General features: G+C 46.2%; 1 protein-coding gene across 1 annotated transcript in view; it reads right to left on the bottom strand.

Annotated features, from left to right (window-relative positions):
- Positions 1-19,695, bottom strand: part of pard3ba (par-3 family cell polarity regulator beta a) — a 140,922-nt gene that overhangs the window by 47,656 nt on the left and 73,571 nt on the right. Inside the window, exons 17-19 of the mRNA XM_083992248.1 lie at positions 18,584-18,628; positions 8,443-8,658; positions 7,403-7,607 (exon numbers count right to left, since the gene is read on the bottom strand). Coding sequence (XP_083848374.1) covers positions 7,403-7,607; positions 8,443-8,658; positions 18,584-18,628 — 466 coding nt within the window. The remainder of the gene's footprint in view (positions 1-7,402; positions 7,608-8,442; positions 8,659-18,583; positions 18,629-19,695) is intronic.

Below are 19,695 nucleotides of genomic sequence, written 5' to 3'. Positions count from 1 at the left end.
TCACTTTGGTATAACGATTGCTGGCAAAACTCAACATTACAGAGTGATTAGCTTTCTGCAGATTGCTCATTACATAACAGAGGATGTAAATCAGTATGGAAAATGAATACATGGTAGATAATCTAATTGGCTGTGCAGGCTAGAAGGCTTATAATTAAAGAGTATAGACTTTGTGGCTCCCGAACTTCCAGGGAAACTCTGGGAGGAGGATGTAAACAAGTTGTTTAGAAGCCTATGAATAAAGTAATTAATTCTTCAACTGCACTGCTGAGTTTCTTCATGGTCAAACTGCAGAGTGAGTCGGCATCCCTGCCTCCCTCCCTCCTTTCCTCCCTGCTGGAGCTGTAAATAAGAGCAGAGCTGTGAGGTAAACGGCTGAAGAAGGAGGAAGGGGAGGCAGGTGGAGCCGTGGCATGAAAGACAAGAAACATAAAAGCGACGTGGTGTGAGAAGAGAAGAGGGAATTTCAAGGGGAAGGCGGCGGGGATGTAGAGAGTGAACGGCGGCGACAGAAACGGAGCAGGACGGAGGGGAGAGGGAGGCGGCGGCTTGTTGTGACTGCCCCTTTATCAGCTGATATATATGCATGAGGATTTCCTCATCATCTCCACTGTCAATTCCCCATCCCTCTGATATTTGACTGACAGCTCACATCAACACCAATATACCCACACATCATTTCAGGAAAGCTGCCCATTGCGCTGAATGGAGGCTAGAAATGGAGGGAAAAAGTTAATTTGTTTTCCCCGGCAGCTGCCGACGGTGATAGCGTCCGTGTCTGTTTGCCTCCATGGCGAAGTTGTAAATTAGAATTGTGTTTCTATAGCGAGTACAGGAAGCGGCTTCTGCTGCATAAAAGCTCATTTTCAACAACGGTTAAAAAAAATACTTGGCAGCTTTTTATATTTAGGGCAGCGGGAGTTTTACAGCGAGCAAATTGAGCACAAATGTGAATTATGAAACGAAATAGATGTCATTTTAAGACTCCTCTTTCTCTATGAAGGGTGATTCCCTGCTTGCTGTTAACAGTATTTCAATGTTACGCTACATTTCTGGGGTGGAGGGGACAACTGCATTAGCACCGGCTGATAAGCCTGAGAACCATAATGGCCTCAAATGACTGACTTTAATAAAACGTGAGCAGCATATAAAGGAATTGATAATGAAGAACTATGCATTTAATGTATAGACACACTCACACACATGCACATATAAATAACCAGCTCTAGGTTCCTGTCTGCAACCAACAGATGATAAGAGACATGATATTAACCCTCATTGGGATTTGCATGATTGCCGTCTCCGTTTCAATCATTTCAACCTCTGCTCGGCGAACACTTCAGCTTTTAAAAGCAGAAGTGGGAGAATAGACACTGCGGGGCTTCACTTTCCCTGTGAACATGTGTTTAAGGCAGCTCTGATTAGCGAGCCACAGCGCTGCCTTCCATACATGTCAAGTGTTGCGAAGAAAGTGATTTGCGGTTTTTGCATACATTATTTATCGGGAAGATAAAGAGATGAGCAGAGATGAATAGAGAGAGAGACAAAGCTCAGCCACAGGAGGTAGGAGTGTCCTGTGTGTGAAACGCATGGCCTTATACATATTTTACAAAAGAGAATACTAACATTAATAACTGCTTTCTCCGAGACGCCGCTCCGTATCAGTGCTGCTAACAGCCCTTAAATGCCAGATGAGATGGTGGATCAAAGGAATCCACCTGCGGTGCATTAACCAACGGTGGGATTAGGTAATGCACCTTCAATTTACCCCGATTGCGGCTTAGAGTCGCTGCTAAGACACCCACACAAACATGTCAGAGGGATTTTGGTATGCCTGCCTAACACCGCTGACAACCAGGGACAGTTCAAATAGTTGTCTACATCTCTCCTTCCTCCTTACCCTCTCTTTCCTCTCCTTCCTCTGTGTTATTTATACATTTAAAGCCACAACATGTAACAATTTCAAGATCTATATATCACAGGCAAAACAGTGATTATATAAGAGCTATAGCCTTTTTCTGAAAGGCTTTTATGTTTGCCGCACTGAGCATCCATCACTGAGTGTTCCCTGGGAAATGCATAGGAAATGATAGGTTTGACTTTCCTGGTTTGTTTGGAATAAAAGAACGAGAACTGAGGCGAAGTGTATTATAAGCCGTCGTGAAGAGAAAAGAGCAGCAGCAATAAGGAAGAGAAAATTCACGATCACTAAATCTAAAGAGCAACTTGTCGTCTGCTTGTTTACTTGACCTCCTGTCAAGTAAAACAAATACCTACCCTACCTTGTTAACGTGACAGCAGGTCAAGTGAACAAGGCAGGGGAGGTATTAGCACACGTCATTGTAGAAAACGATCAAACTGTGTGAATTCAAGTGGGACTTGAAAGCTCATTGCAGCCTGGTCGAATCAACAGTTCGTTCAAGGACAAGGAGAGACGAACTGCAAAAAAAACAGCCAGGTATAGTGGAGCTGAGTGAAGAGATGAAGAGAGGTGACAGAAAACAGAAGGAGGAGATGAAACAGGACAAAAAAGCAGAAGGGCATGAGAGAGGGAGAGAGGGAGGGAGGAGAGAACAGAGAGAGGATAGAGGGCTCATCATGAAACTTGAAGAAAGACGAAGGTGAGGGACTCGGGGAAGAGAACGAGGAGGAGGAGGAGGAGGAGTGCACAATAACAGCAGTAATCCATCAGAAATCATCTTGCAGCAGGCCCCTCCACTTTGACAACAAGGCTTTGGTTGTGCAGAGTACAGCCCACCAGTGACTACCTTTCAACCCCGTGCATCCTGCTGCTCTGCGATAGGATAAGAGCGGAACGGACGGCGCTAATTGGCTTGCTTCCCTGTCGGATTTCTTTGGCGCCGCAAACAGAGAAGTGTTGGAGTGGGATATATCGCGTTGTATGTAGGTTTGTAAACAGCGGATCAAAACGCCGGCTTTCATGTCCCTTTAAATTGGCGGAGGGGTGTTCTGCGCGCTGTCACAGTGGGACGCGGTACTGATAGCGGCGGCTCCGCATTGATCCTGACTGAGTGACTGACGGGACGCACTGGGGGAGGGGGAGAGAGACGGGATGTGTCACAGTGGCCGGTGGGGGCCAGAGGGGCGGGTGAGCGATGATACACCCGGTGATTGGTGGCACACACTCAGGCAGACGGAGTGGCTCGGATCTGCGGTGGAGGGGAGATGGAATAAAAATACACGCGGCTTCATCATTCAGCCAAACATCAGATGTCACTGGGGACCGAGACTCACTTGATGACACAAGCAGAGGATGTTAGTCACAAGCTATATCCTTCCAACCCTGACCTCCCGATTAAGTCATGCTGGATCAGGCCATAATATGTCTAATCCTCACACAAAAATAAGACAGCGTATGAGCTTTGGAGTTAAAGCCACGATCAACTTCCCAAAGCTGAGAAACTTAAATATATCACTTTGTGCTACGGAGCAGAGGGAAGCTGCTTAAATGAAATAATATTGTTGGCAGGAGTTTTATGTAAATCAAAAGGCTGTAGTGTGAATATCCCTGTTTGATGAAGACATCTGAAACCTCTGACCAGCTTCTCCTCTTTGTGCAACAAGAGTGCTGGGAGAGAAAACAACAGAGCAGAGTCCCGGTGTCGGTCCGTCAGCGGCATGGACCCTGAGGCGGCGTTCCAGGGCGAAGGCTTCGCCGCCGTCTGCTGAATGCAGACAAGACGAGCAGGGCAGCCTCCGGCGAGGGGAGGTCTGGAAGGAGCTGCCATTCGTCTTGGGTTATTTAGCAATCAGGGAGACGAGATGTGAACGTCGGCTTCGAGAGGCTGGCGGTGACGGAAAAGAGGAGAAGCCCAGGACTGAGGCCGGGCTCACTTCAGAGAAACTGGAGTGTTAGAAAAAGCACAGGCTGAGAACTGCTTCTTAAAGGGAAACTATGCAAGTCTGGTGTTTTGCTAACCCTCCTCCTGGCCATGTGCATTTGTTTTCAATGAAGCCAGCGAGAAATCAATCCAGGGAGTGGTGGATAACGTTATATATCATACAGTATACACATTCCGGTGTGTATATTTGTGTAGTCTTATCTGTCATAAACAAGAGAAGCTGTTAAATTAAAGCAGAAGTAAGCGATCCGGTCGTTTTGGCTAATGCTGCGTTCCAGGCAGGCTTTTGAAACCGTAAATTACAGCTTCAAGTCACGACTTTGTAGCGTTCCAGGCAACCCACTCGTGTTTTTCCGACCTGTTTTACCTGTGAAAGTCACTATAACGGCCACTCGTAACTTCTGACCCGTGAACTCGTACCAGATCGAACTGGTACCACTTCACAGGTCGGAAAAACACGAGTTACGGGCTGCCCTGAACGCACCATAACGTCTTGTCAGCCGATGGAGTTAGCAGCCCCTGTCCTCGTCCCTACGTCACCACATTCAGGCGCATCCCTTGGCTGCACACACAGCCCTTCATGCCGTTCTCTCTCCTCATTGGATAAAACTTGTAGGATACGAGAAAAGTTTTCTCCTCGGCTCAGAGCAGAGCAGAGTGACTGAGAGACCCGTGTTTCGGTCCAAACACTCTATGTAAGTGATTGCTGTCGGAAGATATAACTATTTAAGACTTATATTAACACAAAAATATCGCTTACTTCTGCTTTAAGGTTAAAATGTAGCATAGTTAAAGTGGAAATCCTTCATACTTGTTCCTCTTTAAATCTCACAGCACAGCACCAAGTAGAGCTCGATGGTTGTCTTATTTCAACATGCCGCCGTTTATCAAAACTTTGGTGCCTGATCCAGGGAAGACCGGACAACTGGACTGATGCTGTTTTCAGAAGTGAAAATAAAAAACAATCTCACCACAAGGTTGCTTCTGTAGCTGCTCTGGAGCTTTCACACGCATTTCGACTATAAAAACCGACACCCTTGCTGGCGATCTGTCAGGACAGCTGGATAAATACAGCAGTAGCAGTTTGTGTTATTAGAGCGTACTAGTTTCAGAGACGAGCGCCGCGCAAAAGCATCACCAGAATCACATATGGATTTAGCAGAAAACAAATATGTGTTTTCCGGGGGTCACCTTACGCCCAGCTGTTTGTGACGAGCCGCTGCCAAAAACAACTCCGCTCCTCAAACACTGGGCGCCGACAAACTAAACATTTATGGCCTCTGAAAGGACAGGGCCCACGTCCAACGGTTGTTGTGCGAGCTGCTGTTGTGCACACTTCCATTGCAGAGGTAAATTGAGGTCATATGTTTATAATTTGCCCTTTTCCTAATGCTGCCATTGGAGTAAAATAACATTTGAGAGCTGCAATTAGATTGAACCGTGCAATACTCCAGCTAATTAAGTCATATTTCAAGTTCAATAACGATCAAGCCGGCCAGATAAAGGCCAGGGAGGGAGAGAGAGAGGGAGATGGTGGCGTGGTGCAACAATCTGCAGGCCTTTTACAATGCTCACTTCTATTGTTGAGACAGAAAGCACTCAGCATCTGTGCCTGGATCAACAGGCGGGCTGGGTTTGAGTGTTTCAGACTAAAGTGGCCAATTAAAAAAAAAGAATAAGAAAGAGAAGTGTGCAGCGATGTACACAGGTCTGCATTCACATCTGTATCAAGCAGCTGATAGAGATCACGGGACAAAGACCTGAAGTTAGAGTGGCTGGGGTGAGGCTCTGCTCCAAATGAATATTCAATAATCCTACTGGTGCATTTTCATCAATACACCTCATCATGGATTATGATAAATGCTAAATTATTCATTCTTTATTCATGGGTCTGCACAGTCCAGCTGCCACATGCTTAAACGCCTACACACAAAGCCTTGCATCGCGTTTAATTGCCTTAACTGGCGTCGAACATGATCATCACCCGGTGGTGTAAAAAACTACACATTTCCTTACAGTCCAGAAAATAAATAGTGTACATCATCATTATAGAAGCCTGAGGCGGGGCGGAGCGTCTCCTATACGGCTCCAGAGAGTGTTGATTAGTGCGCTGGATAGCAGCGAGCTGTAGGAGCAGGTCTGGTGCACAGCAGCAGACTCGTGTGTGAAGAAACACCCTGAGCCTTTACACATTCATTAAGTTTGCTCATTTAGAAACAAGGTCGCATCTTGGAATTGGTCGGCCCTGTGTAGATGTGTGCATGCTGATGCACAGAAATAGAAAGTGTGGGGCTTTATTACTAATGAAGGAAATAACCCCAACAGAAAAACAGAGGAATCAGAGGGTAGCTTCTTTAAAAATGTATATAAACACAATCTGTCTCCCGGCCAGTCGTGTCAACTTCAACATATTTTCTTGTTCCGGATGCAGTTATTTAATATGCCAGATGACAAAGGTGAGTATATTCGATCCGGGGCATTAAACACTAGGTCGAATGGATGTTCAGTAGGTTTACAGTCAACTGCAACCGCTCTGACACGTGTTCTGGTGTGTAGCGCTCAGCCCCGTGTCCTTCATCTTGTCCTTCCCCGTCTTGGCCCTACTCTCCACTCACCGTGTGAACATCTCTTCCATTACTGCCCTTGACACTGTGGCCGATTGGATTCTTATCTGCCATCTGTAGGCCCACGCTCAGCCTGCGCTATCTCTCACAGCAGCCTAATTGAATCTCAAGTGTTGGGAGTGCGGTGATACACTGACCACACCGTGTCACTGCCAATAGATAAGGATTGCAGTCGGAGGATTGGACCACCGCAATCACGATGGGGACACGTTGATAAAGGGGTGACAAGCGGTTTGGGCTGGTACTGTGTCGCGGGGACTTTGCTTGGATTGAGAGATAATGGATACCCTCCATTACTGATAAGGTTGTGTTCATATCCAATAACCCAATATCCCTTAATCCAGCTGTGTTCAGTGGGTAATTTGTTGAGACTAAACCAGGGGAAAGTAGGACAGGCTGCTGCTGCTTTCCATCGATTCATACATGAAACCTAAATCCGACTGTTTGCACAAAGCAAGCATCTGATACGTTCTTTCTTTTACAGCTGCAAAGATGCTTATGTGGTTGTTTCTGTCATTTAAAAGCACCTAACCTGACCTGAGCCACAGCAGGATAGAAACGTTAAAAAAGCAAAGTACTAATTTCCCAGGAAGTCGGAGCAGTCGGGCCAGTAAAGTAAAAGTAATTACTGTCTTGTTGACGCTCCGGGATAAAACCTTGGGGTTTCCGGGATAGTGATGAAATACAAGCCTCATTACCTGCTCATTTTTAGCTCACACTTCTTGTTAAGCAGGTGACCTTTTCAAATTAGAGAATCAAGGCGCTGGCATGGCCGCCTCTGGAAGTCCTTTGTTTAATTTATCATTGACTGACCAATCAAGTCGGAGAGTCACCTCAGAGCCCCGAAAGTTCAAAAGAGGTGAAAATATAAATGTGTAATAAACCCGAGTATCCAACAACATCCAGGTCTCCTACCTCAAGAGGCCGAATCCTTTCTTTTTGGTCTTCTTGTCCAGATCGTCCACAGAGTCGTCTTTCTTCTTCCCTTTGGGCTTCTTGTCTTTCTTCCTGTCTTTCCTGTCTTTCTTCTTCTTCTTCCCGTCCTCTGCGTCCAGGCCGTGGCGAGAGGAGGTGCTGACGGGGGTTTCGTGCCCGGAGCTCACCTCTGACATGTCATCGTCTGCGGAGGAGTAAACGGTCGACATAGGTTGTGTATCACGCTCATAGATGCAGCAGCATGCTTTACTTCTATTGTATCGGTTAGAGTATGTGTGTGTGAGCTTGGCTGTTCTGTGGAGAGATCTTTTCACTGAGATAGTCGCTCTATTATACGGCAGCTTCTCTCCTAGTGCAACAGGCATTTCTCTACACCTAGGCGGCCTCCACCAGAACTCGTATCACCTTTATTATGGTGAATTTCCACATGCACATGCTCAGATCAACTCACAACACAACACAACTGGGTCAAACAGCAGCAGAAAAATCTCATTTCTGGTTGAGTGTTTGGGTGAGTTGTAAAGACTGACTAAAAATAAAGCTAATTCTAACACCACACTAGACGGCTAATTTTTCACACTCCAGATTTTCCCTAACATCATTAGCCAATATTCGGCATTAAGTCGTAATGATTTTAGCAAACATGGAGGATTGTAATTTCCTCCATGATCACACACACACACACACACACTCACACAGCATCCTGCATGTCTGTGGGTTCACAAGATAGAGCATTAAAATATGCTGCTGTAAGATATAAAGTTGCTCTTCGTAAAATGCTGAGTGGATAAAATCATGTAGCATTTCATTAAGGTACTTAGGCTAAGCACTGTCCCTTGGCAGGCCGCGGGCTCTTCTTGAGTGCCAGTGTGTTATAAAGCCTAAGGGATGTGTATTGGCAGTGCAGTCTCTAATCTAAAATGGATACAATGTCTAGGGGAAGGATGCCGTATAACAGCGACAGTGCCAGTGCCTGAACGCACTTTTTCTGCTTCGAAAACCCTGATTAAAAGTCTCACCGTCCTCAGACGGGCCCTCGTAGGACTTGTCGATGGCGTTGCGGAAGCTCTGGTTGCATCCCCGGCCCCGGACCATGTGCGGCCGCGGGCGATGAAAGGGCACCTGGGCTTGGCTGTGGCTCTGCTTGGCCTCCGACACGGCCGTCTGGAGGCTCTCCAGGGAGCTGGACTTCCACAGGCCCAGGGTCGGGCCCAGCGCTCCACCACCTGAAGGCCCTGGGAGACAAAGGAGACAAGAGAGGGAGGGGGGGGATGTTAGTGAGGACGTGGGCGGATGAAAATGAGAAGATTAGATGGGAGTGGAGGGGGAAAAAGAGATGGAGGAGGAGGAGGAGAAGGAGGGTGTTTTGCTCCAAAATGTTAAAGTGACTCACAAGCTTTTAGCAAAATGTATCCCACCGCTTCCAAAACAAATACAGTTCCTGTCTCTCACAGTACAGTAATATTTCCTTGTTTAGAGAGCAGCTGCATTTAACTTTTTAAAATCTTAATGCTGCAGGAAATTAAATTTAGTTTAAGATCAGTTCATATGAGATCGAGTCCAACAGATATCTGATGCATTACTGTACGAGCCGGTGCCCTGGAGTCTGACGTCCATACTTTATTCATTTGTGCCAGACTGCAATCATTGTGAACTGAAAGGAATTGGAATCAATATCCAAATCATAAAAATTATGAATAAATATTATGTCTTGTTCTCTTTATATCTTTAGGACTGGATTTTTTTAATTTTTTTTTTAAGGCTAACACGTAGATCCAGTCAGTTCAGCCTTTCAAACTTTGTATGTATCAGCTGATTTTAGCTTGAATAGCTTTTTTTTTTAAGAATGAAGCTTAAAAAGGTTAAAACCCAGAATATGAAGGTGAAATGAAGAGAGAGAGAGGGAAGTGGTGAAAAACAGGCTTGACAGAAACGGGGAGAAAGTCAGAGACTTATAGGAGAAACATAAAGGAGAGGAGAAGAAACGACGAATGAGGTGGAGAGGTACAGGTGCAGGTGAGGAGCGCCACTACGGGAAGTGACAGGCTCATGCATAAGCAAGAGAGAGAGAGGAGTGGGGGGGGGGGGGGGGGATAAATGAACTGCCATCATACTGTACTCAGGTATGGCCTCCAACTCGAGAGAGGAAGAAAGGGGAGACGGAGGAGCAGGGAAGCGATGAAGGCCACCGCTGATTCAGCAGGGGAGGAGGCGGATGGGGGGGGCAGAAAGCCAAGAAGGCTGGGGAAGGTCTGAGGAAATACAGAACTGTAAGAAAAATGAGAAAAAAAGAGAGAGAAGATGTCACAGAGACCTCCACTGCTGCTAAAGTGGAACCTCAGGAGAGGCTGAACGACAGGTGACCAGGAAGTAGTCTGCACCCGCCCCCTTCCAGGTGTTTATCACACTCAAACAGGTTGCAAATGCTGGTTGCATTTATTTATTTATTTTTAGCTCTTTCTGAAACTTCCCTATAGGGATGAGTTCCTTGCATCATGGCACTCACTGCTTAAGACGTATTTTTTGTCATTTCGAAGGCTTCAAAGCTCTAAAGTAGAGCGGGGAAGAAGGGGAAGTGAAACTGAAGCGGTGATAGAGTCAAAAGGAAAGGGGGGGAAAGTAAGCGGAGCGTTGCTGCCTTTTAAGTCCTAAATTGACTTTCTGAGAGGAAGTGGGATTTATGGGGAATAAGGGGTTATAAATAGAGAGGAGGGGGGGGGCGCTCAGGAATAAAACGCTCAATTTGAGAGGCAGGATTTGTGTCACAAATGTAATTACGGCTGTCCAGCTCGCAGCCTGATAGAATTAAGCTCCTTGCCAGCGCAGTGCTGCACTATACACAGAGACTGTGTGTGTGTCTGGGTGCGTGGGCATGTGTGTGTTTACTACAAAATGTGAGAAAAGAAAGAAAAAAACATTTTTTAGAGTCATGATACTGCCTGTTTGAGATAGTGTGTGTCCTTGACCGCCTGAGATGAAATAGCAGAAGAAATATGAGCACAATTCACTTTTGAAAGAGTGTGAGTGTGTGTGTGTGTGTGTGGGGCACTCATTCCATGCATGTCAGGCGGTTGAGGCTGGAGGTAAATGAATAATGAGGGTTTAATAGGATGGATGAGCGGGGGAGAGGTGGCTATCATCGCCAGCTCGATCCAATGGAGGGTGAAATCAGCGTTTATCACATATCGCTGCCCGCTGTGCCAGCAGATGCTCTCACGGATCCGTTCGCATCGTGTCTGCCTGATTGCCACTGATTCAAGCTGGTGCACATATTTGACAAACAGCCTACCAGCCAAACGGCCCAGGACGACGGGCAGTGCCCTTCACAGCTGTAGCGCTCCCTCCATCCCAGATCAAGCGCTCGTGTCACGTTCTCGCTTTCTCTTGGTCACACTCTATTAGTAAGTAGTGAAGTAGGCAGGGGGGCTAGAGGATGCACTGGCTGCACAGACATAAAGTGGGTTTTCTGCACAAAAGTAGCAAAAACTTTAAAGGAAATCGGTGCAAGAAAGTGCGAGATAAACAGAAAAAGAAGCAGACAGACAGACATTTCTGTTTATTTGAAAAAGGCTAAAAACTGCTCAACAGAGATCTGTTTTGTGTCTGCTGCTGTTTTTCATCTCCTTAGTGGACATTTAAGTCACATGATTTATATATATCATGATTAATTAAGTCTGTTTCCACTCCACTTAGCTGCATTTCGTTATAATTAATACATAAATCTTTCCACTGCAGCTCAGGGTAAAAATGTCAGCGGTATTTCCAGATCTGGTGCTTTTTAATTTTGATTTGCAGATTGATAATGCCCATAAAAACAGACATACAGCCACTTAATGTTAGTGTTAGCGCTTTAACACCGAGCTGAATCACTGGTACGAATCATGAAAAACTGTGTTCATTGATAAAAAGTCAAAGGTATGGGGGAAAAAAACAAATAATCAAGTGCAAACACTTCCAGTCACCGAGCTCCTAGGCCTGTTGAGCTGAGATAAAAAGTCTTTGTAGAAATCTGCAGAGAACTGGGAAGTTTTCAGCTTTTAGCGCCGTGTTTTCTGAAGTTTCTTTTACGCAGCTGAGTGGAGAAAAAAACAAGTGTTTGATTCAATATGAGTGAACATGAGTCTTGTGGCTCACAGGTAGTTTATTATGGACACATTTGGCTCAACCAACTGACAGAGACAAATGTGACTTCTCGCAAACAGAAGTTGAAACAATTAAAACTCATGACCATGACAGAAATGTGATTCATAATGTGGTTCAATTATTCAGGAGTTTACAATGAAGAGAGGGAAAGAGAGAGGAAAAACTAATCTTACTCAACTTATTTGACAGGTGACTTCTGGGAAATGCAGTCTAAGAACAGTTTTAATGCCAGAAAAATGTTGTGGAAAACAAAGAAGCAGCCATCTGCCACTTTAAAGTGCTGCTTGCATCCCACACTAAACACACACACACACACACACAGCAGCATCCAGCCAAAAGCCCACGCCTGCCTCTGTACTGTACAAAAAACGTGCACACAACCAACATCCACCTGCAGACAGGTGCAGCCCGCCCCCGCACGCACGCACGCACGCACGCACGCACGCACGCACGCCTCGGTGTGCTGCATAGAGTGGGACTTGAGTGCAGGTTGACTGCTGTCGTGTGTGCGTGGAGCAGACAGCAGTGAAGTCTTTGCCTGGAACGTAGCCTGGGGGTCCTGCTGCGCTGACAGGCCCTGCTAGGACGAACAGCGCTCCATGGTGCTGCTCTCTGTCAGCCTTTAGAAGTGAGCACGACACACCTGCGACCGGCGGCGCTCCGATACAACTCGGTTTGATATTCATGTCAACACATTATCAATGATGATATTCCGTGTGAATAATTGAAAGGGAATAATTGCGGTCTAACTCTAAAATGTGTGTTTTTCCTTCAGCCGCCACAAACTATCAATTCCGGATAAAAGTTGTCTGCGCGCAGCTCTCTAATTATTTCATCCAATGAACACAAGAATAAATGAACTCAAAAATGTCCAAATTACAGGCTTTACTATACAGACTCTGTGTGTAGTTCAATTTAATGCGCCTCTCAGCACACACAAACACACACTGCTAATCCCTGTCTTACCTTATTACAATATCCAACACAGGCTAGTTAACGCCAAACTATGACACTGGATATTATCTGGTTTATACTAAAGCTGCATCATTACACTGGAGTCGCACAAACAAGCAGATGAAGACACACACTTACACACATCCGCACATTAAACCCTCCCACGGCGTCTCGGCAGGGTCTTAACACTCACCTATCAACTGGGCAACAATGTGCTCCGCAGCAGGCAAGAGTGGCTGAAAGGTTGCCACGGTGACGAGAAAGTGCCCCCTCCATCAAAACTGCTGGGGGTGGCAGTGGTACAGAGAAGGTAAAGTGTGTGTGTGTGTGTGTGTGTGTGTGTGTGTGTGTGTGTGTGTGTGTGTGTGTGTGTGTGTGTGTGTGTGTGTGTGTGTGTGTGTGTGTGTGTGTGTGATAGAGAGAGAGAGAAAGGGGGGGGGTGATGGTGAGTTGCCAAGGAGACACTTTAGCCAACAGTGAAAAAAGGGCGTGTTGCTCCTGGCCATAGTTCTTTAAATTAGGTTCAGAGAGTACATGCACACACACAGACACACACAGACACACACAGGCTACAGAATCACTACAGATATGTTTATGGAAACACACATGTGAGTCAGAAACACACACACACATGCACTTTTCCATCTCAGATCCAATCTCAGCACTGAGCGATAAAACCCAGAGCTGTTGTTCTGCAGCCCTGACCTGCACTGTGTTATAGAAAACACAACAACACAGGACACACATGAATACTACACACCTGTACAACAAAGCCTGATCTCAGTGTTAACGCAGCTCGCTGAAGGTGACTGAATTTAATCCAGCAGAAACATTAAAACACACCGTTACACTGTTTACACGCTTTCAATAAAAGTTACTGAAAGCAAAGGGAGACTTTAAATAATCTTGAGTAACAGTGGATATTAACAATCCTTTCTCAATATATGTTTACAGCTGGATTTACGTTGTGTAGACGGCACAAAGCAACGGAGAGAAGGCACACAGCTCTCTCATGACACTAATCTTCATGGCTTCACCTTAGATTAAAGCGACTGTATACGGGCCTTTAAAGCTTGAAACCCATGATGACATGTGAGAGGTAGAAAGAGAAAAAGCATCATGGGCGTGAAGCTTTTGTCGGCTTCTCTACTCTCTTCTTAAAGCTCCTATGGTTTTCCCAGCTGGAGAAGGTACTGTAGTTTTTTTTTTTTTTTTTGGGGGGGGGGGCTAATTTCACCCGTGGGTTAATGCACATTTAAATACAGCAGCAAGTGTCACAAATAAACTGAAGGGAGGATGACGGTGCAGCTCACTAATGTGCTTTTAATACAGTGGTTTTTGAACAACAATGGGGCACAGTGACACAGAGCAATAAGCTGCTACAGAAAAACAACAAAACCCCAGTTCCTTGTTAGTTTGGGTCTTTTCATGACATCTGTTGACAGGAAGAAAAACACAAAACATTGGCAGCCTCGTCCTTTTCTAAAAAAAAAAGGGAATAATATTTTGCCGCAGCAACTATTTTCCAATCATGTGACAGCGCCGAGCCGTCGTCAGACTGAATCACTTCAGACAACTGTGCGTGCACTTAAAGCAAATCCAATTCATGTTACGGCCAATCAAAACCCCACTCCAATGAAAGACCTGTCCAATCATTGAGCGTCCTTCCATCACTATTTGAATGCACTCAGCTATATCAGAGGCAGAGGATGAGGCGCTGCCCGGGCAGTAATTGTGTTTAGCTGTTTAGATGTATGAGGGAATGGGGACGTATGGGCTGTATGTATTTAGCCTCCAGCTAGATGAATGGCTTTAATAACTGGAGGGGACTTAAAAGGCCATTTCATAATTACTGCTTACCTCTGCTGGATTACAGCGGCCGGGCAGGAGTGGCAGAGAACGGATGAGGGTCGGAGTGGGACATGTGCCATTTGTTAACGCGCGGCCAGATAAAAGTGCTTGTGCAATGAGGGAGAACTGGAGAGCGTGTAAATTCAGACAAACACAAACCTGCATGGTGATATACTTGTGAAGAATGTGCTTAACATTAATGTGGGATGCAGTATACATGGTATTCATGCCGTGACCAATCGTAGCTCCCAGCGATTCACCACCTGCGTGATGTGTAATGGGTCGAGAGCTTGTTGTAGATATTATCAAGGCAAAACATCGCTGAGGTGTCGTGCAGCATCTGGAATAAGATGCCTTTTTATGGGCAGAAAATTGAGGTTTCACCAATTTATGAGCAGCCATGTGAAGGCTTTTTATGAGTTTTTTCTGGCGGCTGACGGTAAAGAGGTCGACCGTGTGACTGTGACGTCACCTGGATGAGCGGTTGGGACAGCTATAAGAGAGACTGAGAGACTAGCGTAGCTCTGAGCAGCTTGCGGCTCTGCTCCGCCGCTCTAAAAACAGCTTGCACCGACAATTAAAGGTAACAAACCTACTGCTAAAACTATAGGGATTATGGCAATGGGCCAATTTGCCAAAATGCTGAACTATCCCTTTAATGCTGATGTAGCCTGATGGTTGTTTTCTGCTACAGTATTTCTGAATTTAACATTAAAACTGCATTTCTTTCTATACAAGCAGTAGCAGCCATTACTGTACAAGAATAGAAACACAATAAAGACACACACATGGAGATGGTGCCTGCGCAGACACAGAGTGATCAATCAATTCAAATCGGCGCAACATGGTGACTTTCAACTTTTATCAACAATGACAAGCCGGATGCAAAGAACTGAGGGGACGGAGAGAAAAGGAAAAGAGAGGGGAGAGAGAGAGACGGCGCGAGATAAGGAGCCAATGACAGCGAGCGGCGGAGTTACACAGCAGCCAAACAAAGAGTGGAAGAAAACAAAGCCGAGGCTTCAGCGCTGGCAGGACGCCGGCTGGTTTTAAAGTCTCATTGTGCGGAGAAGAAACAACGGGGACTAATGGGCACGCTGAGACGATGGCACCGGTGGCTGCGCTGCGGGGTTAGCTGTCAGGCGAGGCGGCATCGAACATCCAGAGAAACAGAGAAGACACATGTGGAACACAACATACTGTATGGGGAGAAGAGATGGGAACACAACAGACAAACAAAATAGAAAATTGCAGCAAAAGCAAACAACGCCACCAGCAAATGTAAGCAGGTGTGCATGAGGCTGAGACGCAGCATTGCAGCATAATCCTCTGCACAGCCCCAGTGGTTGTGTATGTGTGTGTGTGTGTGTGTATGTGTGTGTGATAGAGAGAGAGAGAGTGCTGGATGAGCTCCCAGGTGTGTTGTAAGAGGGCAGCCTGCTGCCAGGGGAGATGTTAGACTCTAAGGGAGAGAAATGGTGGGATGAATGAAGGGATATCTGTCCATTACTCTTTTGGCTGTCTGCAGGGGTGTTCACACGCACGCGCGCATGCACGCACGCAAAAAACACACACATACTGTACACGGAGAGGCTGGAGGAGATGCTGGGCCGGGTATAGGAAACTCAGAGACTGGAGCATGTTCACCATAATCACATAAGGCTGGAACAGATACAGCTGCAGAGGATGGAAAGAAAGAGAGGGAGAGGGAGAGGGAGAGAGAGAGAGCTGAAGATAACAGAAGCAGAGAGAGAATAAAAAAGGATCAGCCTGTTGAGAGAAAGAGAATAGAAGTGATCATAAAGAGAGAATCAGCTGTAGGAGAGGAGGAGGCAGAGAAAAGAAGAAAGAGAGATGAAGGTTTGGGATTGAGAGGATACTAAAAGTGGGGATGAGCCTGGCGACAGAGAGCAGGAGACAGAGAATAATCAAGAGAGAAGCGATTGGGAAGAAGCGGGAAAGTGGTGGCAAAGATGAAAGGGAAAAAGAAGAAGAAGAAAAAAAAAAACTAAAAGCTCTATTGAAGATGGAGACTCCTAAGACTGGAGAATCAGGGGAGAGAGAAAGAGAGAGAGGGAGGGAGGGAGGGAGGGAGGGAGGGAGGGAGGGAGGGAGGGAGAGTGGGACAGCTTGAGTAAGTGACAGAGAGAGAGAGAGATGGAGGAAAGAAAGAAAGAGAAAGAAAGAGAGAGGGAGTTAGAGGAGTGAAGCGCTCCTTGCAGCAGCTCTAGCCAGAGAGAAAAAGGGTTTTATCCAGATTAAAGAAGCCAGGCAGGCCTCTTAAGACCATCCGCCTAATGAAATATGTCAAAGCCCATAAAGAAACACTGAGGCCATTTAGGAAGGAGGGTGGTGGAGGAAAGAGCGGAGGAGGTGGGGGGGTGGGAGGGGGGGGGCTAGGCAAATACACTGCGTCAGCAAAAATGAAAAACACGCAAAAGCCCTGTCAATACGCATTAGCTTAGACTTCAACTGGAGACGAGATGGGGAGAGAGAAAAAAGGAGGAGAAGAAAGGAATGCTGCGGCTGAGAAATGGATCGCTTTTATTTATCATGGGCCGAGAGGGTTACGGGTGTTGATCAGAAATGCCAGGAAAATCATAGGAGAGGAGGAGGAGGAGGAGGAGGAGGAAGGAGGGAGGAAAAGAGGGAGAGAGAGGGGGGGGTGAAGAGAAGAGAAAAGGAGGTAGGGCGGAGGTGAAGCCATTTGTGGGAATGCTGAGTGCGAGGGATTTGAGGTCAGCAACAGGGCTCGGGCCATTTGTATTCCACCGGCAACAGGCTTAGCTGGCTGCTGCAGGTGGATTTAAGAGATCGTGTCCGTGTGAGTGTGTGCGTGCGTGCGTGCGTGTGTGTGTGTGTGTGTGTGTGTGTGCGTAACAGAGGCAGGGAGGAAGCCAGGCCTGCCTCCTGACATCAGAGCTAAATTGCCGGTCATGCTTCTTTTCTTATGCAAGCCTTGTTGCCATTTTAAAAATACAGTGGGTGCACCGACCAACGTATCCCCGGTGCCGTTCGAATCCCGACTTGTGCGGCGCCGCTGGAGGGGGCCAGCTGAGCGTGCACGCTCTCTGTCAGCAACACTCTTGATTTATATTCATACTCGGCGATGCCCAGAACAACCACAGGCCGTCTTCCAGCCTTGGCCGCTGACAAGCAATGCTGGAGCGGTTATATCTGACTCAGTGGAAATTCACTGCTGCCCTATCTGCTCCAATCACAGCAGCACACCACCGCCGAGTGCAGGCCACTGTGACTTTGAAGGAAATCTTTATCTTCGGCGCTGTTGACAGTAGTTGGTTGCATTTTTCCTGTGCGCTTCACTCAAATCCGTTATTTCCTCAATGCAAACCGAGTGACATCACGCGTGTTGTACACATGTCGCTCCCCTCAGATCTGATCACACATGACGAAGAGACAGTCAGATGAGATGATGGAACTTTTCCGCCATGTTTGATGCTGAAGCGTCTCTGTCTTTCTTCTGACGTCTGGATTTAGCTCAGACGCGGAGCGCGCAGCGTCGCCGGGTTCAGCTGTTAAGGAGACGCTTTCTCTCGTTTCAGACATAAATATTTAATTCTGCTTTATTCAGACGTGACAGGACTTTTATGGGGAACTTGGCACCGGGTGCACTGGGTGATGAGGAAGTGGCACAGTTAGCATTACACGTTCTACTGAGATATTTCCTGTTCGGATGGAGCCACCGCTGCTTTAATGTGTAATGTGACTTGAGCGCTTATTTAGACAAAAGGCAGACTTGTTAAACTGCTGTCACATTTGTAACGATGTACTTGTTTAAATGGTTGGGCATCAATTCTGGATCTGTAGCTCTGTGTAAAAGAAAACAGTAAAAGTGACTTTATATTTCACCTTTAATCAGACTTTTCTCAAATAAAAAAGGCGGAACTGAGCATTGGGAAACGGCCGGAGCGGATGCCATTGTAATGCAATACGGCTGCTGTCAGCTGGGTGAGGATTGAAAACTGTGAGCCTGCTGACCTGGACGGCCATAAAGCAGCGAGGGCTCAGACACTAAGTGCTTCACAACTCAACTTTGTCAGCCGGGGTGTGGAGGGAGTGCAGGGCAGAAGGAAATTAAGGAAAAAGAAACATTCAAGAAGAAAGAAAAGAGAAAAACCTGAATCTTCACACACCAGCTGAATTTGTTTTTGTGCATTTATGTATGCGTGTTAAATGGAACCGCACACTCACCGTTCCTCTGTCCAGCCAGTGATCCCACGTTGCTCTCATCAGCCACTACGAGACAGAAACAAAATGCAACCGTAAAGACCACATGTTATTCTCCTCACATGCTAAAACACGGAGCAGAATACACTTCATCCAGCGCTTTGTGTGTCTGTGTAAATGGCCACATGCTGCAGAGACGACTCCCTGGAGAAGAATCACACAAAGGAGGACGAGGACAAAATGACAGGCTAGGAGAGGAAATGAAAAAACAAGTAGAAATATAAGAAAACCAGAAGAAAGAAAAGATATTATGGTGGTGACAGAGAGAGAGAGAACAGATAGAGGTGAGACAATGAGAGAAATAATAAAGGCAGGAAGAAGAAAACAAGGACTTACACCCACCACCAACACCCCACCCAGCACCTAATCTAACTAAACAGGATTGCGGTCGGCCGGCGGTAGCTGCCACAGGCGGTGCACCATGGGATACAATAATAGGTTTTCATTACGCTGCTATTTCTCTTAAATAATCCTTTTCATTTTTTATGAGGTCAATTTTCCCAGCGGACCGATGGAGGGGGGGTGTGGAGGGGATAAAAGGAAGGGAGAATATTAAAGGGACGGAGGAAGAGGGTTGACCAAAAAATGATAAACAGGGGGGAGAGAGAGTAAGAAGAAGAAGAAGAAAGGTGATAGAGTGTTGGGGAAAAACAGACGTTAAAAAAGAAACACAATCAGTGAGTGAGCTTGAAATCAAAGGAGGTTGCTTCATAAAAATCACATCTGAGACACATCTGTAATAAGACAAAGAGACAGAAATACCTTTCTTGTGCACATGCGCCAGATAAAATAGAAATTAAATACTTTCAAAGTTTGGGGAAGAACTATTCCAGGCCACACGACCCTGACAGATAATAAAAGCTTTCCTTTTCTGTGGGGGAAAGATAAAAGTCAGCATGGCCAGCAGCCAAGTTTGTCTCCTGCTGCCACAGTGGAAGGCTAAAAATGTAAAATCTCTCTTTTAACCTCCAGTCAGCTGCCTTATAGAGTTTTATATATTTACTCTGTCACTGGATAACTCAACCACAAACCTGCACAAGACAGGGAGCACGTCATGTTTTTAGAAGTGAGGCCGG

The sequence above is a fragment of the Trachurus trachurus genome, assembly GCF_905171665.1.
Source record: "Trachurus trachurus genome assembly, chromosome: 2".
NCBI classification, from domain to species: domain Eukaryota; kingdom Metazoa; phylum Chordata; class Actinopteri; order Carangiformes; family Carangidae; genus Trachurus; species Trachurus trachurus.
Note: the sequence above shows the minus strand (reverse complement) of the source record. Positions and strands in the feature narration are given on the sequence as shown.